Source organism: Pteropus medius, unplaced genomic scaffold (genome assembly GCF_902729225.1).
Source record: "Pteropus medius unplaced genomic scaffold, Ma_sr-lr_union100, whole genome shotgun sequence".
In the NCBI taxonomy this organism is placed as follows: domain Eukaryota; kingdom Metazoa; phylum Chordata; class Mammalia; order Chiroptera; family Pteropodidae; genus Pteropus; species Pteropus medius.
This window is the reverse complement of record NW_024355206.1, coordinates 1,108,580-1,121,201: the sequence shown is the minus strand read 5'-3', so window position 1 is coordinate 1,121,201 and position 12,622 is coordinate 1,108,580. Positions and strand designations below refer to the sequence as shown.

Genomic DNA, 12,622 nt, shown 5'->3' with positions numbered 1-12,622 from the left:
TTTAAGAGACTTGAGGCCCAGAGAATTTGGGTGGCTTCAAAGACCCACAGCGGTAGGTGCTAGGGCTGGGATTTGAACCCAGTTTCTCCAGCTTTAGGCACCACTGGCGGAAGGCACCACTTTGAATGGTATTCTTGCCGAAAATGCATAATCTGAATTTAACCACAGGGTGGACCCAACAACCATGTATCGAATAAATGAATCGATCAAGGTGTGCATGAATGAATGCATGAGAATTTGAATGCAGAACATCTGCCCAAGGCAGACAGCAAGAAAGGTATGGTGTCTCCACCTCTGCTTAGGACGATTCATAAATGATAGCCTTCAGGAATCACTCGGATGTCACCCAGGACAGAGGCGCTGACTCCCCATGCTGATTACCTGTGTGAGGCTGAAGAGAATCTCCATGCCCTGAGCTGCCAGGAAGGCCTCCCTGCCAGACCGGAGGGTGGCGATGTGCCTCAGGCAAAGCAGAAGCGCCCGACGGATCAGCACGTAGGTATTGGCCGTGTCGTGGCTGTGCCAGTCCTGATGTAGCCTGAGCAAGCTGGTGACGTAGCCTCTGTTCACCGCCCTGCGGCTGTTAGACCCTGAAACCAATGGGGAAGGCAACGTCGTCAGTCGAGGGCTCCCTTGGAAGCACCTGCCCGACGATGTCCCAGTGCACCTCCCACATGGCAGCTATTAGTTATAAAGGGAATAACAGTTACTTTCTGGTGAAGAAAACTGACAGGTGCCACCTTTAGCGAACGGTCAAAGTCAACGTCATCAGACATAATGCACCGAGAAAGAAAGAGCACCACTTTGAATGGTGTTCTTGCCAAAAATGCGTCATCTGAATTCAACCACGAGGAAGATCAGCAAACTTCAAATGAGGGACATGCTACAAAACATCTGATCTATACTCTTCAAAAATGTCCGGGTTGTGACAGGCAAACAAAAAGAAAAAAATGACAGGAAATGAGCTAAAGGAGATGAAGAAGACATGACACTCAAGAACAGTACATAATTATAATTTAGACCCTGGGCCAGAAAGCATTTTGTTTTCCTCTTGCTACAAAAGGCTATTTGTAAAATTTGAAGTAAGATCTGTAGATTAACTAATAGTATTGTATCAATGTACATTAGATTTTGATAAACTGTGGTTATATAAGAGACTATCATTGTTTTTAGGAAATTCAGACTTGGAGTATTAGGGTATGGAAATATCGGCAACTTATTCTGAAATAGTTCAGATAAAAATTGTAATAGTGTATGTGGCAGAGGGGTGGAGAGAGAGAAGAGAGAGAGAGAGATTGAGAGAGAGATAGAGAGAGAGAGAGAGAGAGAGAGAGAGAGAGAAATTTCCACCAGATTTCCATTCTTTTTTTCCTAACTCTCAGTGGGCTTAGAACACTGTCACGGGGTTGAGTAAATAATAAGGTTTATTTTGGGAAGGAGGAGACACTGAGTGAGACATAATATCTGAAAGGCTGTCATGTGTCAGAGATATGCTGGGTGTTTTTCCCAAAGAGAATGGAAGCCAGTGTATGGAGAACCAAGAGGTTTGACGCAGTCCGAGAGAGAAACTCTTCCCAGTCAAGGCTAGCCAACAAGAGGGTGGCCTCTCTGTGGCCGCGAGCCACCGGGAATGAAAATGTCCAGGCAGAGAGGTTGGACGGACCCCCAGAGGGAGGGTGGCATGGCTCCACACTGCCCTTCACGCTTTCGACACCACGACTTCTCTTTGTCAGGGGAAGGATCCTGGTTGGCACTTCCTGTGACACCCATTTTATGAGACGAGTAGATGTTTTCCTGATTTTTTCCAAAGGTATCATTTAAATTCTCTTTGGGGAAACCCGAGGGGAAGAATAGTCCAAGGTACCTCTTTCGACAAGAGGCTTCTGCCACTTTTCGTGTTCAAGTCCTCGGCGACGGGGTGGGTGGGCACACGTGTACGTTCGGATCTACCCAGGAGAGACCTGGGCATCCGCACTCCCGTGCCATGGTGACCCTCGGGCACGCATTTTCAAATCCTGCAGCTCTGCCCGCTCACTACTGCAAATCTCCATGATCCAGACTGTTCGCACTGGTTAGAGACCAGCTGCGCTTCTGGCCGAGTGTGTTTGTGGGAGATCCCCTGAGCTGTTTGTAAGAGATCTCCTGAGCTGTCGTCAGATGAGCACGAATTTCAGCTCAGAGTCAGACATTTCCCTAAGACCATATAAGTGCACGTGAGTGAAAAAATAAATAAATAACATGAAAATTCAGTGCTTTTCTCAAAAACGGTTTTCTCATAATATTAATGAAATTCTTTTTTCTTTTCCTGCTTGTTTGTCAAATTCTAAATGGTCAAGCTTGACTGAGCCCCACAGAGATTTCTGACCCATTTCTGCAGTTGATTTTACTTTCTTTACTTTTTTTCAAATTTCATTCAGCCATGACCCTGACTGAGAGTGATGAGCATTATTCACTCGGTGATGTGTTTGTGGAAGGTTTAAATCGCCTTCATTACCTCCTTGAATGAATTATTCTTTTGTATCAAAAATATTTCTCTCCTTGGCTGGTCCCGGCCACAAAGCACTAAAGTTCTTTACTGCCTAAATGAAGTTCCTGCCTCTCCAATATCTAATGTTTAAAAGAAAATTGAGGATTAAGTAGGAGGTATTAAAGGAAAGAATTGCCTGCTGAAAAGATGCCAGAATGGTTAAGGACCTTGGGCTTTTATCTATTTAAGGGTAAGATACTAATAATGTGCTACCCTAAGGACAGTCATGATTTTTTTTTTTTTTTTTGCAGGTAGGGGGAGGGGGGTAACGGGGGAAAAAACCATTTAATTATTTGAGAGAAAAACCCTTTATCAAACCCCGATGATTTTATTCACGATTTCATGTGAATGCTCAACAGGCTGTCATGTTTACGAACATCTAGAGTAGCTGCACCTCCTTCCCCTCCCCCACCCATCCATCAGTCAATCTGTCCCTGAGAATGGCTGGGAGACTTTTGCAAAAGTCAATACGTATCTAAAATCCGACAAGAGGAGATTCATCAAAATGAGGAAGAGCAAACGAGAAGAGCCAAAGGATGAAATGAGGGTCACAGGGATCAGCGACTTGGAGGAGTTCTGGAAGATGACAGGAAAACACCACTTCTCCGAGGCAGCCCAAACAGACACGGGGAAACGTAGGGATTGAAAGTTTTGGGGGAGCTCAGGGAGCAGGGGTAAGGAGAGGTCCCCAGGTCCCCCAGCCCTCTTCAAAACAGACCGGCTACATTTTAGTTTAGAATCTTCTCAGATCTTCCTGGGGGAAAAAATTCCTGTTCCTTAATTCTTAAAAAAAAAAAATTAATTTTTTAATTTCCTAAGGAGACGGGTTTATCTTAATCTAGTGGGAGGATGGGGGTGGGATGAACAGAGAGGAGTTCTGAGTCGTTAACTCCTCACCCCCAAACCCTCCTCATGAGGGGCTGAGGAAGTTGAATGAAATAATAAATTGGGAACAGACAACTGGATCTCTGGTGTACATGATACGCACTCGACTCCTGCTCCCTATTACGACTGTCACCATCATCATGATAAGCATCATCTATTTGTTCTTCCCACTTCCTCTCGATGATTATGGACAACAAAGTGCCCAGTGCTCATAACACAAGCTTACTGCTTCCCACAGCCTCACGGAAGAGCAGCTCCGGAGTCACAGAGCAGTCGATTTAAATTTCGGCTCTACCACTTACTAGCTGTGGAACCTTGGTTAAGTAAGTCATTCTGAACTAGAGTTCTATCACCTGCAAATATTAAAGCAAGACAAAAAGAAAATTAATTAAAACACCAGCCTTACGAGTCCATTATAAGGAAGGAATGCCTAGCATAGCACCTGGCCCATAGATGCACAGCACCGCAGGTATGTGCTCAAAAAATAGCTGTTCTTCTCCATAAGGATGACACCTGAACTTCACATACCTTTCACCAGTGAGAACAGCCCAAGGAAAAGTCTCGAAATAAGTACAATTTATAATCAGTGATCATCAATCCCCATGCAACATAACTGGATTCTCACCCCGAAATGGCCACCAGTTTTAGCTCACTATCCTCAGACACCCTGGAATATACACACACGAGGGTTATATCTCATTTCATCCCAGTTACCCCTACAGACAATGCCCATGACATAACCTTTAGAGTCCCCTCTCTGGCAAGATTTACCACGATTGGGTCCCATGACACTAAAGCACTTTTAGAAGTCCAGTTAGTGCTGTGAGACCTTCTTGACTGATAATGACTAAGTGTCCAAGAGCTCACCGTCACTTTTGTAAGGCATACATGAGCAAGAGTAAATACAGGGTTTGGGGCCCCCATCATCCTTACAAACAGAAACCATCTTCAGCCAGCATGCCATGACATCACTATCCCAAGAAGTTCTCGCCCAGGAAGATGAAGTAGCATCATCGTTTGTTTCAGAAACTTCAGGAAAATTCATTCACGTGAACTATTGACAATTCAGCGTGTCCTTTTCAGAATAACAACCCCCTTCCCAGAATGGAAGAACAATCAACTGGGCTTATCGAACCCTCGTCTATTCTCCAAGGTTTGCTTCCATGCCCCGTCCTCACCATGTCTCCCAAAGCTGATGACCAAGTATACCGCGTACATTGCCTGATCTCAATTAAGACGCCCCGCACACCACCCCCACACACACACACACATTGAAAGACTCACTTTGAAGCATGGCTCTCACACGCTGTGATATTCCAGCCTAGAACTCCCCTCCGGGACACTTTGCTAAAACTCAAGATGATGGTGACTCTGACTTCAGGAAGCATACCCTCGTGACTCTTTGCACCAGATTGTTCCAGTGGTCTTTACAAGGAGTCAATTTAGAAAATATTTCTGAACAAAGTAGACTTGTATCAAGACTTCTAAATCAGATCATACGAACACCAAGCAGCCTACGTTGCTTGCCATCATAACACCAGGTACGACTGCCAAGTATTTATTTATCGAACGCTCCCTGCGTGCTCAGCGGCGAACCAAGCATTTGACACGATCGCCTCGTGTACCTTCTGGAAATGCTCTGAGATCAGCACCGCACATTCCTCCTTTTCCAGGTGAAGACACAGAGATTGAGAGAAGTTACGCAACTTATTTAAATTCACCAAGCTTATAAACTGGCAAATGGACTCCCCCTCTGCCTCCAAAGCTGACATCCCATACTGTTGTCCGCACAACTCCTGACGCTGGCTAGTGCGGTTTACACTTTTTTGCACCGATAGAAAGACCTTGAACAGTTACCACGAGAATCAGCTGCTTGAAGAAGGTTTCTGAGAGGCTAACGGAAACAAAGCCAGTGGAACACCTGAAGGCTGAGGGGGCGTGGCTTTCAGACGTTTTTAACGTGTCTCGGCCCCTCCACCCGAACGAACCCCCTCGGCCATCTCTGTTCTCTCCCAGACCTCTAAACTGTAGTGAGAGTCGATTGTTAATAGGAAACTTGGGAAGGTTTGAAGGCTCAGTTCATGGTTTCTCAGGTCACTAGAGATGCTACATGGAGCCTACAGAAACCCAGCCAGTGACTCCATGAGGCCAGCCCAGAAATCAGGCCCAAAACGTGAGTGCAAAGCCGTGGAGGAGACAGGCGTGACTCAGCTGTCACTCGAGCAGCTGCAGTAGTGGCTTGCTCACAGAGGAGCCGCAGCAATATACGCACTGAAATGCAGCTCATCGGAACCTCACTGGCAATGATAATTATGCTCGTTTGTTATTAGCTTATATAGAATAATGATGTGAAATTAGCTTGCAGATTTTTTTTTTTTTTTTTTTTGAAGAATAGATGCATTTCAGTACACTTGACTGTAACGCAGATTTTGGTTTCAAGCAAATCTTTTCCCGTCGACTGCCTTCGTAAAATCAAAGACGCTTTTCCTAAGCTACAGAAATCGTGGCTGAGAAGGCTGAGGGACGATCTGCCGTGACACTGTTTCAGATCTAGACTTGTCCGTTTTGTTGTTCTGTTTTGTTTTAGTCACCAACTCCTCCTAATACCTTTCCACAGATACATTCTCAAACCACAGAGATGTCTCCACGGTTAGGAAAACCTCAGAATCCACACCTGCCCTTCCTCTGCACACCCCAGCTGTTCCTCCAGTTCTAAGAGCGTGCCATGTCGAAGGAAGGGCATTAGGCTGCGTGTCACTAAGGTGACACACTCCAGATGCCAGCCTCCGCCGATGCAGGATTCTGTATCCCACATGATGACTCAGTTTCGTCTTGTACCTTATCAACTCTCTATTTTTCCAGATCTTAGCATTTTCGAAATTAAGGCACTTCTTTACCAACAATGGTTTTTCCATTATAACCGGCAGGATTTTTTTTTCACTCAAGAAATGCTGCATCTCATACTCAATGACATCTTAGATTTGAAGAAACGTGATGAATTTTTCAATCTTGTTCGTTAGAAAATTCTGTAAAATGAGGTCGTTTCCAGCAAGAGGTGATCACATAAGAGATTTGCTCTGTACGTGCAAATAAGCAGAGACCTTTTGTCCCGAAAGTCACATCCTGCTGTGGGTAAGTACACAGTCAATTATCCACTAAAACCCTGCTTGTCCATAGAAAACCAAAGGCACCACCCTTCATGTATTCGACAAACACCTATTTAGCAACTACCTATGCGCTAGTATCTGCCAGGTGCTATCAGAGGAGACACAGCAGGAAAGGAGGCAAAGTCTCTGCTGGTAAGCAGCTTGCCTTCCCACGGGGAAGCCGGGAGAGGCAGATCCAAATAGGCATGAACAAAAAGAAAAGAAAAAAAACAAAAAACAAAAAAACTGTTGATTTCTCACAGTGGCAAGCACTGCAGTGACCACGTGGGGTGCTTACTTTAGATCGGGTGGTCAGGGAAGACCCTTCGAGGAAAGGGCATTGGAGCTGAGACCTGAACAATAGGAACGAATGGGGATGCAGAGATCTAGGGATGGAAAATTCTAGACATCTCAAGAGTACAACCAGTGGAAAAGCCCAGTCCTGGTGAGTGCAGATGACAAGAAGTCTGGGAGCTGAAGCCAGGTACAGAAGCGGAGGGGAGGGCAGCAGATGGCGGGAGGGGAAGGCAATTGTGACCCCCTCCACTCTGGCACATATCCTAGTGTGCCATGCAGAAGCAGGGGACACATCAGGCTGAGATGCCCTCATTCTGCTCTCTGTTAGGATTTTGGCATCTCTGCAGGAAAGCCTTTAGAAATGGTCATCTTTACCTGGACCCCAATTTTCCCAGGCGTTTTACTCTCTATCCAGATTCTTGGTAAGGAAAAACACACTTGCTAAGCCCCAAGGCCAAGCCACTGTCGCTCCCGGATCCCTGCAGAAAACCAACCAGCTGCTTCCACTTTGCCTTTTCCATCGTCAACTCACACAGAGAAGCCAGGACCTGCATCAGGAAAAACAGAGCCCTTCCCTGCCTGCCTTTCTCTGTCAAGGGACATGTAAGGCACCTATCCTGTTGGTGGCATTGCCTGCTTCCGGCCAGAGGACAGACAAGTAACACAGGCTTCAGGAAAACAGATGCAAACTGACCCATGCTGCATTATGCCTCCAGACTGTGAGTGTGCAAACGGCCTTTGCCTCTGCTCCTGGCCTGTAACCCACGTCGTCCGATAGCACATTACCATAAAATCACGGGACCGTGAGCCTTGGGCCTCCTCGTTCTAACTCCCCTCGCCTGTGACCTTTATGGCCCTCTCTCCTACAAGGTGGACGGTGCCAGCAATAGCCCGCTACTTGGCCCCTATGCCTCCTGCACCCCTCCATCACCCAACACACCCAGATGCTGCTGACCCCTGCTTAAAATGTGTAATGACTCCAGGAAATCTGGAAGGTCTGAGGGCACCAAGAGGGGTCTGGTGCTCTCTGGGTCTCACTGAATGGGGGGCATGCTGTGTGCCCCGGGACTGGGTGGGGAGGGGCATCAGGAAGAGGCTGAGTGGGGTCTCTAATCCCCACTGCAGCCAGAGCCGCTTCACTGTCCTCTGTTTACGAGCCATGGCTCTGCGAAGGATTTCATTTAAAAATTAAAACTGTTTCTTTCTTTGTTAGGAAAAAAAACGTGGAAGATCGGAAACTCTCCGGTCCCGCAGGGGAGGGATGAGCTTCAGGCCCAGTGCGCCGAGCACGCGTCATGTAATCTTGTGCAAGTCAGCTGCCCTCTTTGAGCCTCATCATTTTTGCTATAGAACAGGGTCGCAGCCTTGCACTGTTGAAATTTGGGGCTGGATATGATTTCTTGGGGTGGAGGGGGCTGTCCCACCAGACGACAGGACCACTCCCACCCCCACAGATGTACTGACCAAAACTGTCTCCAGACCTTGCGAAATGTTCTCGTGGTGGCACAATAATAGCTCGTGCTGAGAACCGCTGCTATAGAATAAATAGTTCGATGTTTACCTGTCTTGCAGGGGTACAGAGGAGATTAGATGAGATAATGTATGAAAAGGTGCTTCGTAAGCTGCTATTATTGGAATGCTCAGCTTACATCTTGACATAGACAAACAATTGCACAGTCGATCCTGAGTGTGAGGAGCAAGCTGCTGGCACATTCCCAGCCAGGCGATGCTTATCTTTCTATCTCTTTAAATCTCCGTGATACTTTATCTCTGTCGATCCACAGCCAGTCATCCATTATGCCAGGATGACACAAGTCCTAGAGCTCGGCGATCCTGGATCTTAACCCCTGACACCCCAGGACGGAAACAAAGTGCACGCGAGTCACCTTGACATTCCGAACTGGCGACATCCTTTCGTTTACTTACTCCTGGTATGGAAAAATCTTCTAGAAGGAAGACAGTCCCTGAACACAACTATGTATCAGTCGACACTCGGGGGGCGTTGATGAAAATGCATTGCGAGGGGACATATGCCTTTACATGACCAACTCCGGGACTTTCCAGGTGATGGTGAGCATAACAGAGAGTTGATCTTTGCGGAGGTTTACTAAGAGCTAGCACTCAGACCCCATTACACGGATATCACCTTGTTCGAATCCTATTAATTATCCTTGGAATATCATTTTCCCTCGTCTTTAATGATGAGGAAACTAAAGCGTAGTATTTAAGGACTATGCCCAGTGTGGCCGCGATTTGAATCCAATCTCATGAAAGCCAGAATCGTGACCGCTGTGTGAACACTGATTTCCGTGTCTAATCTTTCCGGAGAGTGAGAGGTTTGAGGTTTCGGCAAACACCTCCCAACTTCATAAACTGCCCTGAGCCTCCCTGAAGCCATTCACGCTGCTGCCAAGGCAACGATATGGCCCAAACCTGCTGGCAACAGCCAGGGCAGAGGGAAAGCCTACAGACAGCACGAGGTAAACTAGTACCAGGAAAGAGGATCACCAGGTCGGAAGACAGCATCCTGCCTGGGTGTGAGAAGCAGGGTTGCTGGCCATCTTATTACTACATTGTTTTACGTGACCAGGTTTTGTGTCAAGCAGGAAAAACTCAACACCACCGTCCTCAGCTCTGTTAGACCCCGTGTGGGTGTCTGAACGCCCTGGCCATCTCGAGAAAGTGACTCATTCACTCTCTTGCCCATCCTACCAGCCCCTGGAGGCTGGCCCTCCTCGTCTGTTTAACTAGGCATCTTAGTCCCCGGAGCTGGCGAGGGAAAGGCAGGCTGTCGTTCACTGGAGTCTCCTTCCTCCTTCTGCTCCCATTTTATCGGCTTTAGATATGTCGTCTCATCCTAAGACTTTTCTTTTTTTTTTTTTAAGTTTCTTCTCTTAAAGATTTCTCAAACTACTCATCTGCGTAGTTCTCTCATCTTTGGTAAACCAAACTGAAGTCGTGTGCAACGACAAAGAACTAATTCGAAGTCACGCGGTCCACTAGCGGAGTGCGGATTCCCTGGCTCCATACGGAAGATGGGAATCAGGGTTGAAACGTGAAGGTTTTCTGCTTCAGAAACAGTCGTGACTGAGTTCAAATTTCAGCCGTCCACTCGCCACCTGTGGGGCTTTGGGAAAGACATCGGTGCCCCCTAATTTCTCCTTCCTTGTACGTAACACGGGACCGTCACGTGCCTGGCAGGTGCAGGTGATGAGCAGCAACACCCGGCGTGCACTCAAAGTGCTCTAACGAAGAGCCATTCTCTCCCGACCCCCCACCTCCCACCCACTTCCTCCAGGGCTCACGGGTCCTGCGACATATTATCAGATGGGACGACAGGTGGGGGCGGGCTGTGGAAAGGCAAACGGCTGTTTCCCTGAAGTGCTTTGACCTTGATGATGAAGGTGAGGAAGGCGCGGGTTATTAGGAGAGTGTGAGGGATGGGGAAAGGTAACTGTACGGTTCACCACTGTTTTCCAGAGGCGGCCCTCACAGAAGTTGCCGGGGAAGGTCCCCGCTGCCCCCTGGAAGTCCTGGTCAATCACGCCGCCATCATCAGGAATGGAGCAAACGCCAGAGGCTTTTTCAATACCCGGCTCCACTCACCCCGCCTCCTCCCAGCTCCCTTAAATAACGGCTGAGCCAATGCCTCCGAGACCATCTTCAGCTAATTTCCTTCAAGACATGCAAGCTGCTAACGCTGGGAAGCACAGATAGTGTGGAACAGCAAATATGGCCAAAATTAGATTAAAATAACCTCCTGATAAACAAATTACTCATCGAAAATAAATATTGGACGAGTATGGCCTAGATAACTAAAAGAACAGCACCACCACATGGCAGGTAGGGGAACTACATGTGCTGCCCTCTGGCCAGGCCCTGGGCTTGGGGTTTGTCTGGCAAAAGCAGGAGGGGGAAGGGAACAAGGGGCGTTGATACTCTTCTTTTAGCTTCAACCTTTAAAAATATTTTATGTACTTACTCAAAAGACAAAAATATCTGGCAGAGAGGTCTGAACTTTGAGCCAAGAAAAAAAAAAAATTAAAACAGTGATGTGCCAAATTGAACGTGGCACGACACGGTGAGGTCTGCGGTTCTCTCCATCCCTGTTCCCTCCTCTCTTTCACCCCATCATTTATGGGCTTCGTCTGATGCTGAGCCTCACAGCAGACAGCCACCTGATGAGTGGGGCACTTCCCGCTGGGCTCCATTCAGATGCTTAACTAATGACAGATGTCCCTGCCCCCCAAAATCCTTCTAACACTTAGAAAGTATTTATTTAGCTTCCTTTCAGCTTTTGGTCTCATCTTCTCTAGACTGACAGGTAAACTCTGCAGCGCACGAGCTGTGTACATTACTTAAGCTTCCCAAACCTCAGTCCCTACACCTGTAAAATGGAGATTATAACACCTCCTTGATCGATGGGCTGAATGCACACACGGTGGTTGACATACTAAGGCCTCGATAAACAGTAGATAGATATTGCTTTGTTATTTCGCCCCCGCAGTGTGATGGATGTAGTTTGCTATTCTGCATTTATACAAAGTCCATCACAGTGCCCCATCCCCCTTGTGACAAAGGCAAAACCCTACCGATATCATTTGAAGCAGATTTTTGGCTCGTCACAGAAATAGAGGGCATGCTTCTCCAGAGCTCGTGTGGGAAGGAGAGTCATCGGGTCTTTAATCACACCATAATTTGATTCTTTCTGGGAACAGGAATTGGGCCTGCCTCTGCACTGAGGTGTTTTGAAAGGAACCTGGAAAGTCAAGAAACTGGAACCTTTCTTTACTCAACATGAATGGGTCTGCAGTGCCTCTGGGCACGGCCCGATGAGGGGGGTGGGGGCGGTGGCGGAGACCCCAGCCACGGAGAGTTGCACCCAGTAGGAAAAATACGTATGTACATACACAAAAGTGCATACGCACCCACTTATGCAAAGATACAGGAATCGCCGATTCCAGCATGATTAGTTCTTAGAAGCATAAGCATAGGGTTCCATGAAAAGGGTTGACAGGGAACCCAACAGGAAGCAGAGGTGCGGGGTTCAAAGAAAACCCTTGGCAGAGATATTTGTGCTAAGACCTAATGAAGGAGCCTGTGTTAACTGAACAGATCTGGGTGGGTCCTCCTTTCCCCCCATGCGAAAATGAGGAGGAGGTGGATAAGATCCAGAGTTTTCTGGGAGACAGACAACAATATTGTATCACAATCATCATACTTGCTAAGAGACTAGAACTTAATTTTCCCAACCACGCAGAAGAAAGGGTACCTGCGTGCTGTGACCGAGGTGCTGATTATCACTGCGACGACAATCATACCACAATCCATCATTGCCTCAGATTTGATACAGGTGTGGAATCTGCACAATGTTCTATCACAAATGTATTTCAACTAAAAAACGGTCGATAGTTTTCTAGGGTCTCGTGAGCCCTATACCCTTGTGAATGTCTCAGAGGCCACCTTGGAGGAGCATCGACGAGCTATCTGTTTTTTAATAAAAGAAGTTTGAACATCACTGCACTAAACCAGGTCAAAAGTCTTCCCAGCCCCAGGAATGTGATGCCACAGCCCTCAACTGGAAACCGAAAGGGCAAGCACACTGTGTGGGCAGAACCCCGGGGTCCTGTGCTTGCTGAGGTAGATGAGAGCCCCAGAAGCCAGGAAGACAGATCCGAGGCCCCGTGGGGACACAGCGTGGACACACAGGTCCCCGGGGCAGCACTGACTCACTGCTACTGCCGTTCTGAGAACCTCTCACAACGCC

General features: G+C 47.4%; 1 protein-coding gene across 1 annotated transcript in view; it reads right to left on the bottom strand.

Moving 5' to 3' along the window:
• The window catches only part of AGBL1 (AGBL carboxypeptidase 1), a 535,540-nt gene that overhangs the window by 278,555 nt on the left and 244,363 nt on the right, over positions 1 to 12,622 (bottom strand). The window contains exon 10 of the mRNA XM_039858445.1: positions 382 to 590. Within this exon, the coding sequence (XP_039714379.1) occupies positions 382 to 590 (209 nt within the window). The remainder of the gene's footprint in view (positions 1 to 381; positions 591 to 12,622) is intronic.